At 43.5% G+C, this 20703-nt stretch overlaps 1 protein-coding gene across 2 annotated transcripts in view; it reads right to left on the reverse strand.

The window, feature by feature from the left end:
• The window catches only part of mcama (melanoma cell adhesion molecule a), a 33496-nt gene extending 13769 nt beyond the window's left edge, over positions 1 to 19727 (reverse strand). Inside the window, exons 1-2 of one of the 2 annotated variants that reach the window (XM_053846631.1) lie at positions 19596 to 19727; positions 19336 to 19467 (exon numbers count right to left, since the gene is read on the reverse strand). In XM_053846631.1, the coding sequence (XP_053702606.1) occupies positions 19336 to 19399 (64 nt within the window). In that variant the 5' untranslated portion in view covers positions 19400 to 19467; positions 19596 to 19727. Of the gene's footprint in view, positions 1 to 19335; positions 19485 to 19595 lie in introns of those variants that run through there. The other variant, XM_053846632.1, reaches the window with a different exon arrangement.
• Positions 19728 to 20703: the final 976 nt, after the last annotated feature.

Consider the following 20703-nt stretch of genomic DNA (forward strand, 5'->3'; position numbering starts at 1 on the left):
GAACCAGTAGGTCGGCGCAGAGGAAGACCAACGCCACTCCGCCACATGGGAATGCTACATCGTGAAGGTACACAAACATGCCCGTAAACCAGAAACACTCTGTTTGGTTTCCATTTCAAACTCTAATCCTCCTTTAATGACATAATTAGATTTCCTTCCACTGAACAGGTTGCCAATTTTGGTCAACAAATGAACCTCTAGTTTGGAACGAGCTCTGACCTACAAAACCAGCGGACAAACGAAGATTGGCAAGCACTAGTGTGGCTACCAACATGGACCAGAACGTCATGTGAACCGAGCCAGTAAATGGAGCCCTTCTGCTCATATTAGAACGTGTGAAAGACATGGCACGGGTGTTAGACGCCCTGGTACCAGATCCCACTTGTTCTCCCGCCACTATAAATAGGAGACCTTTTTTCCCCAATCAAACCTGTGACGACAGCAGACTGACTCGCCGCTGGACTCTAAACAAAGACCTCATTGTGCCGGCACTGATGGTCATCATCACACTGCCGAGTATCAGCGCGGCTTCAAACTAGGAGCTAATGAAACAGAAAGAAAATCATTTTCATCCTCACAGTGTCACGTTTCCCTCAACTCCGGCTCCCTGAGGTTCTAAGACATTGATCCATTTGGATCTGCCTCTTTTGAACTTCAGCATCAGGACCATTTTTGCAGGACAAAATAACTAGTGTACTTTACAAGCTTGTGGTTTTCACTCAGCCACTTCTAACGGTTCCTCCATCTGATGCAACAAGGATTCATCACATATTTATGTTTCAACTCGCTGCTAACACATCTAAATGGTCGATAAAAGCAGTCGACAAGCAGAAAACGGATACGATGAATGTATGCAGAGGAAACTCTTTGTAGTCTCACTTCATCTCCATTGAAATCTCACCTAACTAATGTGACACTTCTGTCAGGACTCAGTGGTGTTGTTTGTGTGTGTCAGCGTCAGCATCATTCGAGCGGCTCCGCTCCCTAAACAAAGACCTGCCTGTGCACTCGTCTTTCATCCCGTCCCGCTGACACGAAGGGGGCTGTCGGTCAAATGTGCCACACCTAATTCACCGGGATCAAAATGGGGAGACCCCAGCCCCGACAGACCCCCACCCACATCTCCCCCCACAGAGAACCCTAATGCTCTCAAAGAGAATAGGGGAGTGATCACAGGTGCACTGCTGTGTTAATGAGGAGGACCGGCTACTGCCCAGAAACTAGCGCTTCAAAACGCACGCCACAATGGCAAGGTTCAAACGCACAAGTGAATAATGAGCTCTGCGCCCAAACAAGCGCACATCCTGAAGGAGGTGTGGAATAAGCTGGGATCTTTTGCCTTTCTGTTGCTGGTAAAGCAAACTACATTTTAAATCCTTTTTTTTTTAATGTGTGTAAACAGTGACAGAGAGTTTTGAGTCTTAGCAAGCCCAGCTAGGCCAGTGTATTGATATAAATCATATCTAAATGAGATACAATTATGATCTTTAGTCCCAACCTACTGTACACAAGACGATCTGACGCTGAAAGGTTTATGCTTAAAGCAGTTATGCAGTGAAGGTTTGGAAATGTCTTGAAAACACCTGCAGCAGTATGAGCCGGGACAAAAAGATAAAAACAGGACAGTTAGCCAGTGTTTTTTGAGGGCTCTCAAAAGTGTGCGATTCCCATCAGGAACAAAAGCTGAGCTCCCATATCAACTCTTGAGTTGCTGAGCAACCTCCAGGCACAGGAAATAAAGAAAGGAGGCAAGATTTTTTTATGAGATTAGTCCTTTGCACATCAGTGTTTTGTCTGGTTAATCAGTAGAAAGTTTGGCGAGCTTTGAAGAGGCTCTACAGCTGGATGGCGAACAACTATTTGCAGTTGGGCGGCCGGAACGGTGGCAGGTGGGGGAGGCAATCCCTGACGATAAAACAAAGAGGATGTGGGGTTGCTTCTTATCCAGGGGAAGGACAGACCTTCAATAAGATTATATACCCTGGGAAAGTGTCAGACTGCAGTTGTATCAGAACAGGACAACTACAGAGGAGTTTTGTTTTTCTCTCTCACCTTAATTCATGCCAACTCTACAATAATCTGTACATGAATCTGGTTGGGATAAACGCAGCAGCAACACAAACCATGCGTACTCTTCTGGAACAGTCTGAAGCGGAGTTCCACACAACAATTGTGCAACCCAGGTCCTCATCTGAGTTCCTTTGAGAGCCTCACTGATGTGTGTGGGAACTCAGTAGGGTTACCTCAGGGCACTCTCGTTTCCTTCCCCAGTTCAAAAACATGGATGCAGGTTAATTGCTTTACACTGGGACAGGAAGGCACAACCCTGCACTTACGGCATCAGAGGACACCTCCATCACCTGGAACCTCCCATGTTGAACATCCTCGCCAGTCAAGAAGCCAAACTTCCTCTCACACTATCATCCACACCAAAAATGCAGGCAGTTATCATCTGCTGAGAAGCTCCCAGCTCACAACTTGGATCCCAAATCACTGCGAAGGAACAGAACGTCAAGTAACTGAGTGACAAAGAAACATCAGATGTTCTTATCAGTAGGAAATACTTCTCTTTTACGGCTCGCAGACCTTTATTTGCACTGTAAGGCACCTCATCTTACAAACAGATTACCTGTTAGGTCAATATTACATCACGTTGAGATTCTGATCTCCATTTCAAGCAGCTCAAACAAGGACAAAGGGCTTGGACTTTCAGTACGACAGTCCCAAACACCATCACAGCGAACTCTAATTCTCGTGTCTTCCTGATAACCCGGGCCGCTGTTGGCATGTAAACAGTCCGTGAGATGTTGAGCGGCACCTTATTGACACGTCTGACTGATCTGAAACCCACCTATTTTCACAACAAACTTGTCCCTTATTTCACGTCAAAACACAGTCCATGCCTCCCACTGGCTAAAATACTTCCACCCTGAGATCCACTTGCTTCAAATACAAAGATATGTCCGTGCCCAGGACGTTATCTTGATCTTCAGCCTGGGAGACGAGGGTTCTCAGACCCTATCCACTACTTGTTTTATTCACTGGGGCTGCTGCATGCCAAGGCCTTGAGCCCAGCCTGTGGTTTTGACTGGTTTCCCAGTAGTCCAGTGGCACTGTGTCCTGCTGGGCAGGGTGGATGAAGGAGGTGGGCTTGAGCAGCTGGGAACAATGGGAACGTGGACCCCATTCCCATAGTGGGGGGGTGGAGGGGAGGGCTCAACAACACCTGTGGGCTGCCTGTTTGCCAACTGATTTTTGGGAAGGATCGGTGAGCAGCATAGGAGGCGGGCCAACTGCAGCAGTATGTGGGCGTAAGAATGAGGAGGGTGGTGTGGTGCATTATCACTCGACCACCCACAATGAAACGTCAGGATTTCAACAGCATCCGTGTCAGAATGCTATCTCTGTACCCTATGGCTAAAGCAAAGTTCAACAAATCCAACAAATCTTATGACAATCTGAGAAATTTAGATGTTGAGAAACAAAATAAAGTCAACACCATTGGACAATATTTGACCCCAAATGGGAATAGAAGGCACCACCTCTTTCTATTGTGCTGCAGCACGATCCACCAGACCAGCTTAAGCTAAACGTGCCAACATAGGTAGGAATATCAAACCAACACCTGTAAATGTGCATAGTTCATTAACAGCTTTCTGCTGAGAGGAATGAAGGTGTGGATAACGGCATTCAAGGTCCTGTAAGGTTCTTCAAGTTCAAACAGATGTATGGAATTTGGTTGGAAAGCCTTGATAAGTTTTTATTACACCACATTTGAGGAACAAACAATTGAGAAAACCACACCATTGTTGAGGAGAATGTGGTCACACAACTGCAACTCATTCTCATATTTCTTGGACCTGTATCAAGATGCTTCAAACAAGAGCTGAATCCATTCAGTTTATAGTTCGGAGATAGCTGCAAAAAAGGCCATTATAAAAACAAGAAGTTATAGAAGAAAGACACCAAATTGAGGATTTGACGGATGAAAGCTGGGATATAAAAACATGTAAAAATTGAACATTTATATGCAAAGAAATCCAGGCTTACAGTATAGAGATAGCTGGATTATGCCCAATGTTCATTTTTCGTGTGAGTGTATGTAATTATTTTCTTTACGTTTCTTGTCTGTACTTGTGTTGTAAAATTTAATACATAAACATTAAAAAAACGAGTGAAGGTGGTGGTTAGCCTGTTGCCTTTCTGACAAGGTAGTCTTGCCTGGAATCCCAGCTCTCGATGAGTGAGTCAACACGAGTAAGGAGCCACTTACGGTTTTCAACAGGAAAACAAACCACAAATACCCCCCCAAAGACAGAATGGGTCTGAGAGGGGAGGACCACTGTTAGAAAATGTGAGTAACTAAGCCGCAAAATGATGAGTGATTGCTTAGTCAGAAGGTAAGACCTTCAAGATTTTTTTCAGCCCCAACACAAACCATAACAAGATCATTGATATAATGAAATCATACAAGTTAAAACAGAAAAAAAGAAGCAAAAAGAACCTCAGATTTATGTAGATCAAGCATCAAAATATAAGAGTGGTTGTACCACCTGATCACAAACTCTGGGTGAGTGATGGATTGACGTATGGTTAGTTCTGTAAAATGGGAATCCAAAATGTCAGAATGTTGCGCTGTGGATGACACCAGAAACTGTTGCTACTAACTGTTACCAAAGAAAGGGCCTCTTGCTAAAATAAAAGATGAGCGCCAGGTAACAGATTTCTGCTGAAACACGCATAAATCAAGTTGGATGGACAAGCAGGCTGGGGAAAATCCTCTGCTTACAACAGCCCTCTTTGATTAGGTGGTTGATCTTTTAACAGCCTCCAATATCAGGGCACAGGCAGTGAAGAGGATTTGATATTTAAGCATCTCTTTATCCACTCCCTTTTGAAATGTCAAGTTCAAAGATGTGGTTCAAACCGCCTTGATCTTTGAGCTGAGACGACCTGCAGCATTAACACCAGGAGCACAGAGGAAGCTCCGAGGAAAGTCCTGGAATGATTCACGTGGACTGTTGTTGCGTTGTTATTACTATTGTGTTGACAGCAGTAAACAGCTCTCTGATGTCAGCGCGGGACCTGTCTTCTCTCTGAGAGGAGGTGCCCATTGTGAGATCTTCCTTAAGTGACGACACGTCTCCAATGCCGATTTTCTTGAATAAAGAGATCTGTGATGAAGGAAAATGATTGATATCTTGCAGTGTTAATTAGAGCAGATTCTCACTAACTCAAGCCGTGCCAGTTCATTAAGAGTTGGAGTCCAATCACGGAGGCAGATGAGCTACGATGGAGCACGTCCAATCTCACTCATATGCCAAAGAACGAGCCATTACATGTCGTCATATTGTTGGAATTCACGTGGTGAAAGACCCAAACTACATTGAATCCTCAGTATTTTAGCTAACATCCCAATCCCCCCAAAAACTGTAAAGAAAAACTGTCCTGAAATGGAAGTTCACCGAAGAAGTTTTACAAGTTCACGGTCACAAACTTCAGAACTTGAGTTAACAGTTTGGCTGAGGCATCGTAAAAGCATGACTGTCTTCTATTAAAGGGACACTCCACCAATTTTTCACACTGTGGTTCCAGTCCGCAGAGAGTCCAGAGAAACGCAGTAGAAACCCCAGTTTGAATTTGAATAAGCAGAGACAATTGAAAGCAAGCAATTTCAGAGAAGACGTTCTACACAGCAACACACGCAGTAAATAACTAAGTGTTGTTTCAACAAGACAAACACTGACTGAGAGCTAAAATAAAACTGATCATAAACTAATGCAGACAGAGCAAGTTCACCCCTGCCCTTCACCACTGACCTCAGTCTCTGTCTGAGATTTTTGTCTCTGTTGCCCTGTAAGCACTTCTGCTATTATCAAAACTTCAAGATTGGAATCTTGGGAGGCGGTTGCCAAAAAAGACATCGGGGCTGGCTGAGCTTGATTTTTGGGTCTCCTGGGATCCCCTAATAGCGATCAGTATTTGACTAACCTCGCAGTATCAGTGATAGGATTTCAGAAGTGTGACGAAGAAAAACACCCGGCTGAGATTAGTGAGGAATTTGAGCCTATATGGTTGCAACTATCAAAAAGAGGGATGTTAGTGGCAGGACGTTATCATGTGAAACCCAAGTCCTTTTCATTAGTCATCAGCGTCTTCCAACATTCCTTGCTTTTGTTAAGCTCTGACTCACAGCAAGTGATGGAAAACCTGGCTCTGGAGACACAAGCTCAGTGTAGTAGAAGTGACCACTTAAATGATGAATTTCACTTTAAACATGTGTAATGTGTAATAATTGTATTTCAATTCTAGATTCTACTATGTCGCTTTGAAAATGTTTGATTCAAAGATCAGCGCTCTGTATGGACATTAACAATCTGTGTAAATACAGGCAACAGAGCATTATTCTTTTTTTTTCTTGAGACTCCAAATGGCCAATATTTACTGAATTCAACCTGGCAAAATACATAATAAATAAGTCATGGCATTGCCACTAGTATATAAACAACGGCTAATAAATAACCTGCATAGTTTTGTCATTTTAATCAGCCAGTCACAATGACGTCCTAATGCTTTTGTCAACAAAAACACATTTCCTCCCAGCCCACCATTTCCTTAACAAGCAACAGTGTGTTTTTAGGTTTGTCGATATCAGTGTTCCTGCTCTCCACTGAGCAGCAGATGCCAACCTGGCTGGAGGTGGAGGAAGCCCACGGTGCCATGACTTCTACGCAGCTTCAGGGGGTTTTGCATAATCACAGGTTTGCTCACTGTAAGCTTTGCTAGGCGTCTGTGTAAAAACTGACCATGTTCATTTGTGTGAGAACTTTTAAACCACTGATGACTGTAACAGCGATTCATAAAACGTGGCTCTGCATGAGGTCTGTTCAGTCAATATGACCACATTTCGACATATGACATATGCTGCGGCAGAAACAGAGCTTATCCACCTCCACTGGTGCCTGAGTGTCAAACTAATGAAATATGCAGCACTTGCATATACACGGTCAGGCTGAGGTGATCCATCTATGTGAACCAATGTTAATCCTAAATAATGTTATTCATGTACAGCAACGTCTCCTTCACCTCTCACCAATCAGACAGTAACTCACTGCTGGATTTTCAAACCTGAAATAAACATTCATATCTTCATTCAAGACAGCGTTGAGAACTATGGATTAAAAGAATCCACAAAGTAGTGCGAGGGACGTCAGTGAGGAGTGCATACAGTGTAGAGATTAAAATAGTCCAGCATCTCGAAGGAAACTAGGCTGCTAACAAGCGGGGAGGTGGAAACAGAGCCAGTATGGGTTTCTTGTTGTTTTCCAAGAGCATTCCCCCATTAGAGAAAATGAGAGGTGCGCTGTAATTTGTCAAAGACTCGAGCGAGTCGTGCTTCTCTACCTTCAACTGAGCCAAGTGAGGTCACTTTGGGAATCTCTGAGGAACATCTCAAGAGCCTCCAGACTGCTCCGGGCCGAGACCACAAGGCAGATACAGGTTCTACATCTAAATAGCTAGGGTTGCTAATCGTTAACGTATGAGCCATTACTGCTTCATAAAGCGATTTTTGGCAGGAACTTCCGAACATCTGTCCAGGTATCTGACTTAAACGCAAGACTCACCATCAGTTCTGGAGATTAAACACAGTTGTGTTTGGTCCTTCCACCTAGCTGGCGATTGTGGAGCAGAAAGAAAATCACATTCCTAGATAGAGAAAGTAATATCCTTTGGCTTTAAGAGTCACCCAGGAGAACCTGCACAGGCGAAATGAGGTCATTCCTGACCTGAATCTTCATTTCCTGCATCACTAGAGCACTACCAGCTCAAAACCTCGACAACACTACACTTTCAAAAGGACCATTACCTTAACAGGTTTAACGTAATCCCTCACTCTTTCAGCAAACAAAATAAGCCCTATTTACTCTGCTGCTGTAAACACATCGGCTATGACGACATGAAATGAATATATGGACTTCATGTCTGCTCTCGATGATGCAGTTTTGAGCCGCACACATTATAAATGGCAAAACACTTGATTCAAACAAGGGCCAGACACCTACTAAAGTTTAGCATTGTCACTGAACACTTTTTTTTTAATCACATGTATATAGATAAAATGCCTAAAAGAGCCCATAATAAAACTGGTTCCATCATTTGTATAACCAATAAGACAGGCCTTTGTCAACATAATCCTCAGCCTAATAAACCTACATCTGTCTAAGTTGAAGGTTTTAGTTTGAAGCTTTGACTTGTTTTTATTCTGAAATTATGTTGGCTGCAGGGCAGATTCCAGAGTCTTAACTTGAGCTGCAGCGCTGTCTCGTGTTGCATCTTTCATCACACTCAGTCTTCAAAAGACACTGGTTGTGTCTAGCGGCCACTAAATTGCACCAATGGGTCAACTAGGCGCTGTTGCTCCGACATAAATCCCGTCTCAGACTCAGATCCTTATCGGGGAACAAAGCCAGCTATCGGGTTCCACGTCAGGAGATGTGACATTTCCCGACAAAGCCAAGGATGTGTCTATGAGCCAATTTGGAGCATCCCAACATCTCCTTCAGGTACAGAGTCATATCCTCCACCATTGTGTCACGCAGCATGGCCTGCATTAAGACATGAACAGAACAAATTGCTTGAGGAAACACGCATGATTCTTGAACAGACATTCAAGTGTCAAGGTCCAGCATCTCTAGTCATGTCAACTTTTCTTTGTGTTAATGTGTGTTTACCTCGTGTGTGCTCTTCTTTCAAGATAAATAATAGATGTTAATCAGACTGGGGGCGTCGTTTTTGCCGCGTCCTTGTCTTTCTCTAGACCAGTCAAGTACCTGTCAATGTGGCAGGGAAACAAGCAATTTCCTGGACGGTGGAGAAAAGCAGCATGAAACGTATTAAAGTCACTGTCCCCAGCCGCTGGGACGACGCAGAAGAACAGCCAGACTGGAAGTAATGCGAACCAATTCAAGTGTCCGATCAACAGTTGCGGCTGGAATTCCTCCAGCGGCTCCTTTTCTGCCTCTTGTACGGCTCCTTAGAGACACTTAAACAAAGAGATGATCTCTCTCTGGGGACGCAGCCAAACAAATGCCCTGCAACCACTAAGTGACTCTGACAAGCAGATAAAAATAATTAGGGCCATGAACAATGCATCAGCTGAAGGGGAGAGATGATATCTGAAGATCCGGCCCTGATGGTCCACCCTGGGGAGGTTAGAACAACACTTAGCCCCAACACTGACACAAGACTCTACATTTGTAAAACCCCCCGCGGGCATTTATGTGAAACTTACAGGCGTAAAATTCTACATCACATTTCTTCTGAAGGATGATGACATTGGGTATGTGGACTTACTTAATAAAGGCCGTAATAAACCAGCTAATTAAGAGACCAACTACAGCTGGCTGCTCAGTTCCTGGTTGAATAGGATTAAATAGAGGGAAACACAACAACACACCCAGATGTACGGCACATCCTCAGCATGGCACAGCCCATTAGCACCACCGACAAACAGCATGAAAGATGCTTTGGTTAGCCTCGGGGTCGTCATGAATATTCATGCGCACATGTAGCTCCTGTACACACGCTTGTCTTTTCGCCATCAAAGTCGGCCAAGTTGAAGCTGCTTCATTTTCATTCGACAACAGATGCCACCGTCTACAGGAGTGACAGGATATTGGTGGGCGTAGAGCCAGACGCCATCGGTTTTCAGAAAAGTTAGCATAGGCCAAAATGCAATGATGGCTTATGCTTCAGACTTCTTGGAAAACTATGGATTCTTTATAAAGAATTTCACGTTACAAAATCCTTCTTTCCCGAAGACTCCAGCGAAACTTCCTGTTTGTTACTTGCCATGATATCACCCTGCAACCTAATCTCAGTGAATGGGACCAAGTATTTTTGGCAGCTTCTTGACCTTCTGCAGGTGAAACGGACACACCGCTGGGCCTGACAGTTTGACACAACAAAAGATATCGGGGGATTTGGCATTCCTTAGGACAATGACGGGGTCTGAGGCGATGCCTTAAGCAAACAACAAAAGACAAGTCGGTGGCATCTCCATTGTTGCCAGATGAAACGGATCTCATATCAATTACCAGAGACACGTCTGCAAGACAGAACCAGTGACAGAGTCCAGCACTCACGTTTCACACACTGAGAAATCCCCTCAGGATTGGAAGAAAAATCTGGTGTTTTCACCCAACAGCAGAAAGAGGATCACCATTCAGCCTGTTATAACAAGCAATAACTCAACTGTGCCCTTGATTAATGGCCGTTAATTATGCTCATGGAGCTTCCAGGCTTGGGGTGAAGGAAACAACAAGAAATGTAGGTGAAGTCAGGCTCAGATAGCCTGATGAACACACATTATTGACGGTGATGTTAAAACACAACTACAGTTGTAAAAGAAGAAGTGTTTGCCCTGCGCTGACACTCAAAGTTAACAGCTGAACAGGATGGCTCGAGCCCTCATTCCTGTTGTTACCAGAGGTCACTTGGTTTCAGTTCTCTTCATGTATAACTGTATTTCTGCAACAACTACATTTTACTTGTGTATGCGAATGTCCTCTGCGTCTACACAGCGCTCTACATTCTTCCTGAGAACAGACAGATATTAAAGGAGTTAATACTTGTCCCAGTTCTGACCCGAGGGTTCGAGTTCTGACATATGGAACCATGCAAATAACCAAGCACAACACATTCCTGTCATTCCTACTGCCAGATCTCCATGGACTGCAGGTGTTTTTAAAAAATATTATTTTTCAGTGACGTGACCTGATTTGACATGACAGAGCAGAATCAGGATCGCTGAAGCCCAGTCCTCCAGTCATCTATCAGCAGGTGTCATCTTAGCTAGACTACCCAAACCTCTCGCTTATGGCCGCTAAATAGCATGGGGCCTGATAACAACAACAAAAATACTAGTCCATGTTTTTCAAAATCAAGTCTACAATACTTTGATTTTTAGTCAAACTATTAAAAAGAGTTAAAAACAATGTGACAAAAATATTATGCTGTTTATTTATTTACAATGGAGGCATTAACATTAATATTTAAATTCCAATCTCTGTAGCGAACAAAGAATCCTGGGTTGCAAAACATCAAGATCATGGGGAGGCGAGTCATCACTGACTCAGATTCGAGTCACTGCCTCTCACTACTGGGGAAGTTGTTACAACTGTTAGAGTCATAAACCAGTTAGTGATGAGAAGGAACATTCTGTCTCCAAACACTTGGACTGGGGTCTTGATTTTAGCTCAAGGATTATTGGAATGTGCCAAAAACTTGATTGTATAAATTGGATGAACCCTAATTTTGGGTTTAAAAGTTGGCAAATATGTAGCATACCAGAGCTTCATTGAGTTAATTCCAGCCCTGATCCAATTCTGCAGTCTTTTGTCTGTGGTGAGTAAATATTCCCAGGCTCTGTTGACTCAGAAATCTGTATAGGGGGCATGAGAGAGGTGTACGCGACGACAGAGGCTGGGGGGAAAAGGCGCGAAGGTGGTATTCGGTTTCCCTGTAATGTGATCCGTGCACTCGAAAAGCCCCCGATTATTCCCCTTCACCACTACAACGTGTCCAGCGCGATGGATTGAACGTCAGATGTGCGCAGCTGCTGGTTAATCTCTGTTTGCAGACTGACGGTGTATGGAAGCAGGAGAAGAGGGAAGTGAAGGCGTCTCAACGTTGGGGGTACTCAAGGGGGTTTTGTCTCTCACACTGGCAGGGATGGGACTGATGCCAAGTCCTGGATACTGGCCCAAGAGAGTACCATGTGTCCCACAGATGGACCCTCAAATTATGAAGGGACGTCATGTGCAGATGGCAGATTTAGCCTGTTTAGATAGAAAAATTGTCTACTGATGAATAAAAGATATAATACATGAGATGATTAAATCTATGCATGTCGCAAACAGATTTCTCAAAATAGAGCTTGAGTAGGATCGTGATGTACATTTGACCTGAATTATAAATTCAGTGGCGCCAGATTCCATGCGGGGGTGTGGGAGCGACTTGGGGTCAAATGACTTGCTCAAGGACAAGTTGACAGTCTCTGGAAGAGCCTGGGGTTCACACAATGACCTTATGGTGACTAGATAGCCCATATTCCCATGACACCATGCTTCCTTCAAACAAAGATATGAGTGAAATACACTTAGTTCCACACTTGGTGGAACAGCCCAAAGCATACTTAGACCATTACCAAGTACTGGTCCCAAATTACGAGACAATTTTGTTGCTCACATCTGATAAAAGAGGTTAAACTAAATTAAAAATAGTGCAGCTGAAATCCATCACCATCAGGTGTCCTTAAAAACACAGCACAAGTATTGATTGAGCCGCTCCCATATGGACATATTCTGAGCCATATTTTTGACATGTAGTGATGGGCTTCACGGAATACGTCTCAGGAATGCTTCCTCTGCTGAAACACATTAGCAAGGGGCAACAGATGGAGCAAGAGGGAGTGGTAGATTTAGTGATGACCAGGGTACATAGCTGACATTGTATTAATACGCTAAATACAAATCCTATTTTAGCTGCTGCAGAAACAGCAGCGGTTTTAGTGTTCAAGAATAATTGCATGCAAATTTGTACGAGCAAACTCTGGAGCCAGCAGAGACGGCAGTGCACAACACCTTCTGCTGCTTAGGACCATCTCACAGCATCTAAGATGCTTAACTCAACACTAATGAAACGGAATGTGACTGAAGACTTAACCTCTGTAACTGGTTCAATTCCATACAACCGGAGAGACCCTGGTGCCTTTGAACAGACCCATAAGTATCAGTGTCATTATCCATCTACATTACATTTGGACATCTGACTGACATAAGTTAAGATGTGTTAAGAGCTCTGAGCCGGTACAGACAGGTGAAACAGCTATGGACCACCAAGGACCACTGATGTCTTCTTCAGGCGCTCCTCCGTCTCTGACCTCAAAAGAGCCCTCTAGCTGCACTGAGATCATGTGTCGCTCCTCATTTTTATCTGTGTGGGGGACGTCAGCAAACAACTGCTTCACACAGACACATCAACGCCCCTTCACACACCCCCTGCCCAAGAATTGACATATTAACATATCTTTCATTGATGTATAGGGTGGGGAGGAACGCAGACGCTGGAGATGGGTTTTCTATTTAAAGTTCTGCATGCCAAACAAAGGACCGGCGGCTCAAGAGTTGGAGACAAGCATTCTGAAACTTTCCAGCATTGCTCAATCAATGTGCAAAGGACACAAAAACAAAAACAAAAACAAAAGGCAATTCATTTGCTCCCATCGCATCTAAGTGGTTACAGTGCATCTGCATGGTCCAGACCAGCTGATGTGACACTGATTTATTCTACCTTCTGTGCAGACCCCAGTGAGTATTTATCATGTTGCACTTGCAGCGCTGACGGAGCTTAAGAAAATAAATATGAGGGCGTTCGCTTCATGTGCGTCTACCGCTCCAGATGTGCCGGTCCATGCTTCAACATGCTGGTGGCGAGAAATGGAGACCAAACTAAGACACCAAACTACTCTCTAAATTACTACCAGTGTTTGGAATAGTGATTGGTGTCATTTAGTCAACCTAACCACTCTAAAACAGACAGAGTAGCAGAACAAAATAAATCCCACTATATTTAAGAAAACCCAGAAACCTTGAGGACACAGAGCTTCTCTGGAAACAAAATCCTGACTGGAAATATGCCCAACAAAATGATACAGCAGGGGTCATCGTTGTGCTCAAACCCACATTCCACCTTAAAACATTGAACCCTGCTTTATTTAATATGACTAAGCTTTGGATTAAAAGTCATTTTAAGTCATTTTTACTAGAATTCTGAATTTCCTTTGTCACTGTAGGGATTAACTGCAGTAGATGTTCATTGTTGGCCTTCAAAGGTGCGCAACTGTAGCCAGTTTAGTAGTGTTCAACAAAAACATTTGCCTGGTGTCAACACTCTCCTGTGGCATGGGATGACACGACTGCAGACTCAAACTGTTTTGCTGCTTTACCTAAGAGCTAATGGAGAGTCAAAGACCTCTTTCCCTCAAAATTTGTCAGAAGAAAATTAAACCCTGCAGCACTTTTTGAAGAACCAAAACAAGCCCCATCGTGGAACAGAGGATAGTGTACCTGATTTTCAGCAAGAGCTTCTGATAAGAACTCTTCAGGGTTATTTCCTACATTCCTTTCCTTGATTGCATTTCCCTGTTCTCTGACTCCGCCAGCAAGTCCCATCCACTCTGCTGTTGATGCGTCTCTGTAAAGATGTACTTAGAATCGCGTCCTTTGTGTGAACTGAAAAGTCAACGCAGCACGGACAACAAGAAAAAATGAAAACGCGGTCGATACAGAAGCCACAGGAGAAATTCCCTCCCAGGAGAGCAGGGATCAGACTACAGAAGCAGCTGCTGGATCTAACATCCAGTTCAAACATCAAGCCCATGACTGCACACATGCAAGACCCTTGAAAACACTTCAGTTTAGGCTTAAGGCAGCGTGTCAGCTCATCTGCTGCCAGCTCACCAGCTTTGATTTTCCAAAAAACATGCCTTGGATCCTCAGAATGTTCGGGCTTTAAACCACACAACAAAAGACACAGAGAAACATGAAAATGCAAACAAACTGGATTTTTGTTGTAGACTTGTATCTGCACATTTGACAGCAACACAACATCAAATAGAATAATTCAGTATTTGCTTTAGGTCCTGTCACTCATGTTTCTGGAGGAAGACAACAAAAGCAAACTTGGTTGTTCAACTGAAGAAAAACAACCACATCTGAGCACCTTCACCAGCTTCCTGTGACTACAGATCAAGATCATGAAACACATTTATAATAACCAGTTAACTCTGAATAAAACAAGCCTCTTTAGCCAAAGCTATAATACTGAAGTCATTCGCTGTTTATTTTCCAAATAGAATATATTGTTCTGTCTGATGCAACCTGTACGCTTGTCATGTTTCTCACCCCAAAATAGCCCCGGCACTTGCTCCCATTACAACAGCTCTCTTTCAGAAACCTGTAGCTCTACTTTCCCTTCCTAGTAAAAACCAAAGACAGCTTCAGCTTTTAATGACAATCATTTCCGAAATAAAATTGAGTTATGTCCGACAATTACAATGGTTTTTGTAGCAAAGCTAGCACTTTTTTCATCACTCAAATGGGGTCAGAAACAGTCCACATTGGTGCTACATTGTTATGCAACCCACATGTAGTCAATACATGGAGCATTGTATCATTCATTTGAATCAAGAATCAAAGGTTTCTCATAGTGCTGCAATAACTAGTCAACATAGTCGAGCGTGATCGACCATTACATTAGTCACTTCACCAGCTATCTAGTCATCTGCCGTGAGAGGAGAAATGCCAGAGGCTCTGGGACCACCGCGACCCAAAACATTGAAAGTGTGGGATCATTTCACCAAGGACTCATCAAAGGACACATCAAAGGACACATTCCTTTCATTACACAATTTGACCAATTAAAATTCAAATCCCAAGTTTCAATATATCATTACACAAAACAAGTCTTTACAACTTTTTAAAAACATTTTAATTCATACTTTACACTACGATAAGCCATATTGACGCGTACGTCTACTTGACTAATTGTTAAGGTAGTCTGTAACTTAGTGACTATCAAAATAGACCCACGGTTACAGGATGTATCCCAGATTCAATGACTGTGTGAGATGGGTTTCACTATGGGTATTATATCGCGAAGCCCATTAGAGAGCAGCGCACACATGAAGTATATTCGTAAGTTGTGGCCCGAGCTCCTGATAAGAGATTAATTTCTAATTTATGTTTTAGGGAATTCCAATGTATGCTTTACAAATCAGTCATTCAGTTTCCATTGAGAGCACGAAACTGTGAAATACTTCTCTAGCAGGCACCATCATGATTTTTTTGGAGAAAAACTTGGACTCTATTGTGCATGTTTTGCACCATTAAAAATCATTTCCCAACAGTTATTTTTAGGTGAAACGTTTGACCGCTGACGCCTCGCACGACAAGTGTTACACTACATTAAAAGACACTCCAAGACTTTCTGACCCAAACCACCATTTTTCATTGACCATAACCCTTTTTTATGACTCCCCCAGCAGCTGTTTTGTAAATCAACAGTTGTGGACGTCCGGCAGACACTGCTCTGCTGCTCTCATTAGCAAAATGTGAGCCAAACAACTTAAATATTCTGTGGGTGTAATGAATGTATAGTAGATATAAAGAGCTGACGTGACCACGGAGGTTAAATTAGCTTAGATATACCTCATGCTAAAGAAAGACAGCGTTACAGTACCGGAGGGATCAAACGCCGCACTCTCTTTAATGAAAACAATGAGCCAATACATTAGATTACATGGCTGTCAGAGCCGGCGATCACTCAGGCAAGTGCACTAATCCCACACCAGCAACTGCAGCCAACAGCTGCACGCTTCCTGCTGCCGGCAGACAAACCCAGCGGCGGCACGAAGACCCTTCCAGGCATCCAGACGCATGAAGCCACGACGACTGGCCAAATTCTACACGCAGAGGCTCCGAGGGTCTGACAGATTTTCAGATGGTTACAACAAATATTAGACTCATCGGGCTAATGATGACTGATTGAGAGCGATTTAAGTCTTTCCAAAAATAAATTCCTTTGGAGATTACAGAAAAATTAAATAATCCAAAAAGAAGCAGGGCTAATCCACTCATTCATCCTTGGCTGCAGACATTACATTTGCTATTCTGCTGAGCATTGCGCCTCATTCTGAGACAATTCAAAGTTTGTTTTGGCAGAAAGGATGTGAGAAGTGAACACTGCAGAGAGAGAGATATTTAAGGAAAGAAGTCCCCCGTCCTGACACAGTGAATCACTTGCTTGGTTAACTGATAATGCATAAGACATGAGGAGAACTCTTCCAAAAATTAAGGACAGGTACTTCCAACTAATCCACAAATGTGTCGCATATAACACAGCTACACAACAAAACTTGAAACTAAGAGTGACACACCTGATCAGCCAGTCAAGAGGTCAAATGGAAATAACCTTCAGCATCATGTATCATCTCACAGGTATTTTTAGTGTCCATGAACACCTGGACGCTCTACAGACAGCTGGATACCTCAGAGCAGAGCAGGTGAAGTCTTCTTAACAAGCTGCGCAGGGAAGCAGCAGCAGCAGCTTTATTCCACGCCTCCGAAAGATAATGGAATAAGTGACAGCCCCGCGTTTCTTTGGACCGCAATTCATTTGAAGTGTTTTCCTTAAGCTCACAACGAACACCAGTCGTCAAGACTTATTTCCAACATATGCGTGTCTTTTACAAAGCTCGACAACTCACCAAAGAAACTGTAAAACCCTCTTTTACTTTAAGAGTCAAACTTTTCCAGCTCAACAATTAACCGTCAGTTTTTTGGCTTTCAAAAGACAAAAAAAAAAAAAATCAGACTTAATCTGCTGGACACATTTTAATTGTATAGTGACACTTTGCATGAGAGACTTCAAGGATTTAACTCAGCTTTGGAAATATAATTTTTCATAAAGCTGTGGACCAAGTAAGCCTGTCCTTTGTGTCCACACTGTGTAAATGTCACCGCAAAAGCTCTGCAGCAGATTTACTGCTTGGGCCACTTGGCTGTTCCTGTAACACGCCACGACCATCATACTGATGAATACTGGTCCTTGAAATCGATAACTGTGGCGTGCATCACATCAAATCCAGACTGATGTTTGGGGTGGTGGTGCTGATCAGGATGGGCTTGGGTCCACGCCAGAAAGGTCGTACTTGAGTAAGTGGTCTTCAGGATGCATTAGGGAGGAGGCCAGTTTGAACTGAAGCTGCTTTAGAGGCTTGTTATGGGGCCGGGGTCTCTATTGGTGGTCAATGACCTAATCCAAAAACAGACAGCTTTACTCTGTCTCCCGAGGAGGTAGCGGGGAGATGAGGATTAAATAGCCGTAACCCAATTAAGACAAGGCTGATAGAGTAAAAAAACAGGGATTTACAGGGAAAAGAAGGATAAGGTCAGGGTGGAGTGAGTGTTGTCCTGTTGTGAGATGTTCCGTGGAGAAGACAGACGATTAAGACATGGTAAACCCAGCTGGCATTAAGTACACTTTGCTGGGGAAGAGTTTGACTGAGGAAATGTACATGATCCATGATTGAAATGCAGCCGACAATTCAAGACATTTTTCCAAAAGTTAAAAAGAGAGCAGAGACTCTGATCAATTCAAATATTCAACCTCCCAAACTAACACCTCAGATTCCCAGGTGGATATTGTTGCCAAGGATGCTACTAATGTGCAAAACTATTTGTCTATACACCTACAAGAACAGTTTATAACAGGTCAAGTGTTGACCTCTTGTTGCTCCTAATTTGAACCTCCACAAGCTGCTAAATAACATGACGTAAAAAAACAAAAAAAAAAAAAATCACAAGGTCGCCATGGTGACAATGGTGTCGATGTTGCATATGGTTAACAAACGGTGCCTTGGGAGCTGTCACTTCAAGCAGTCTTATTGAAACAAAAAACACATCCAGCATTAACACAAAATGTCAGTGGTTATTTCAGCTACACTTCAGCATCGACATCTTTCCCCACTTCTTTTTTAGTTGCCCCCCAATTGCAGCGTAACCAAGCCATCTTCGGGTCAACTTGTGAAGTATGTTGTCACTAAAAACAATGTCGGTGGTTGATGTTTTCTTTCAGCGGCAATTGTACTGGAACATTCCTAGATAAGGTCAGCTGAAGCTCCTATGCTCATCTTGGCCACTGGAGAGCAGTGAGTCATTCTCTCAACCACAAAAATGATCCGTCCATCACCCAGTGTTGTTCAGTTCCAGCAGGCTTTTGCACTCCTTTACGTCTATATTGCAGTCACAACGCACCACTTCAGCTATTAGACCAAGGCACGGTTCATAATACTTTATAAAGTAACAGGATATTTAAAAAACATTTTTAATACCCATCATCCATCATAAGAGGAGCAAAACCGCCACATAGTTTCAATGTTTAACATGGTGTTCTGCATCACAATACACCAGTATATCGTTTACATTCACACTGCAGCCGAAATGTCAAACAATTTACCCATGTTTGAGTCATATAACAAATAAAGCAGGTGCCATTTTCGTGCTCAACACTGCGGTAGCAACGTGCTAATCGTTGACTGGCAGCGTCAATTAACCTCGCCACTTTTAAAGTTCAAACTCAGCCACACCAGCTTTACATGAGTGGCTGAGGATGCGTTCTCAAGGTGCCGTTTCACTCGAAGTGGAGTTGTGGCGCTAGTAAAGTTTCTTTTGCTCAGCGAGAGGAGAGGAACATGGAGCGGCTTTGACTCACCGCTCGCGAACAGGAACACCTGGAGGAGAAGCGGCAGAAGAGACGCGCGGTGCGGGGGAGTCATGTCGCTGCTCGCCGTATCCAGCCCAAAACAAACTGAGGAGAAGTTCCGCCGGCAGCTCGGAGGAGAGTCTGAGGAGGAGAGAGGCGGAGGAGGGCGGGAGGGAGGGAGGGAAGCCGGACCGGACCGCAGGGGAGGGGGGTCCAATTAGAGCGAGTCTGGCGGGCTCCGAGCGTGAGGTGCACTGGAAGCTGCTCACCTTTGCCTCAATAACCTCCACTAATGTGCGGTAAACACCGAGACCCGGGGACCGCGTGTCACTTGTGTCACCTCCAACATGCACTTTTCAAGAAACGAGGACATTTCTGTGCACAATTTAGTGACTGTTCCAATGTTGGCCACTAGGGGCAGTGGGAACAATTTCTGAGCAGAACCTACGTTCTGCGAGAGAAAACTACGGAGCCCTGGAAGTGACATGCGTGTGTTTATTTTTTCGGACGTGACATGCATGACTTTAATTTTTTTTAGCCTGAGATAACTGTTATCTCGTGATAATTGGTATCTCGAGATCATTTTTATCTCGAGAAACGATGACTTCCTGTAACCACCATGTTCGTAACTGTTGGTCAACGTTGTCATTCGCTGTCTGCAAGTTTGTGCACTTTTAACACTCTGATCAAGTGGCTTCTACTCAAAATAATACCACATTTGGCATGCGTGACTTTTATTTTTTATCTCGGCATATAAATAATAAAGTCACTCATGTCGCTTCCAGGGAGGCGTAATACGTATAGCTTAGGCACGTATGGTATTATTTTGAGTAGAAGCCACTTGATCAGGGTGTTAAAAGCGCACAGACTTGCAGACAGTGACTGACAACGTTGACGAAACAGTTACGAAGCCATGCGAGACATGGTGGTTCCAGGAGGACGTATACAAAATGCTTTGCCAGAGAGGCAGTTAGGCAGGCGCTGACTTTTACGATTGTATCTTGAGATAAAGATAATCTCGAGATAAAAATAAAAATAAAATAAAGTCATGCATGTCACATCCAAAAAATTAAACACACGCATGTCACTTCCAGGGCTCTGTAGTAAACAATAAAACGGCTAGTAAAATAACTTGAGAAAAATAAGGTGCAATTTAAAATTCAAGTCATCTATATATCATATCCATGCATGCCTTTAAAAATCTCTTGACAGAGAGAGTTGTTGTGCTTTCCATCTCTAGTTGAGCTCAAACATTCGTCCTGATATTTATCATACTGTCATTCCTCACAGTAGAAAAGTGTCTATTCCTCATACGCCTCCACACTTGGAGGGAAATTCTTGAATCAACAAGAAAGAATTTTTACGGGACGTGAGGAA

This window comes from Synchiropus splendidus, chromosome 17 (assembly GCF_027744825.2).
Source record: "Synchiropus splendidus isolate RoL2022-P1 chromosome 17, RoL_Sspl_1.0, whole genome shotgun sequence".
Lineage (NCBI taxonomy): Eukaryota > Metazoa > Chordata > Actinopteri > Syngnathiformes > Callionymidae > Synchiropus > Synchiropus splendidus.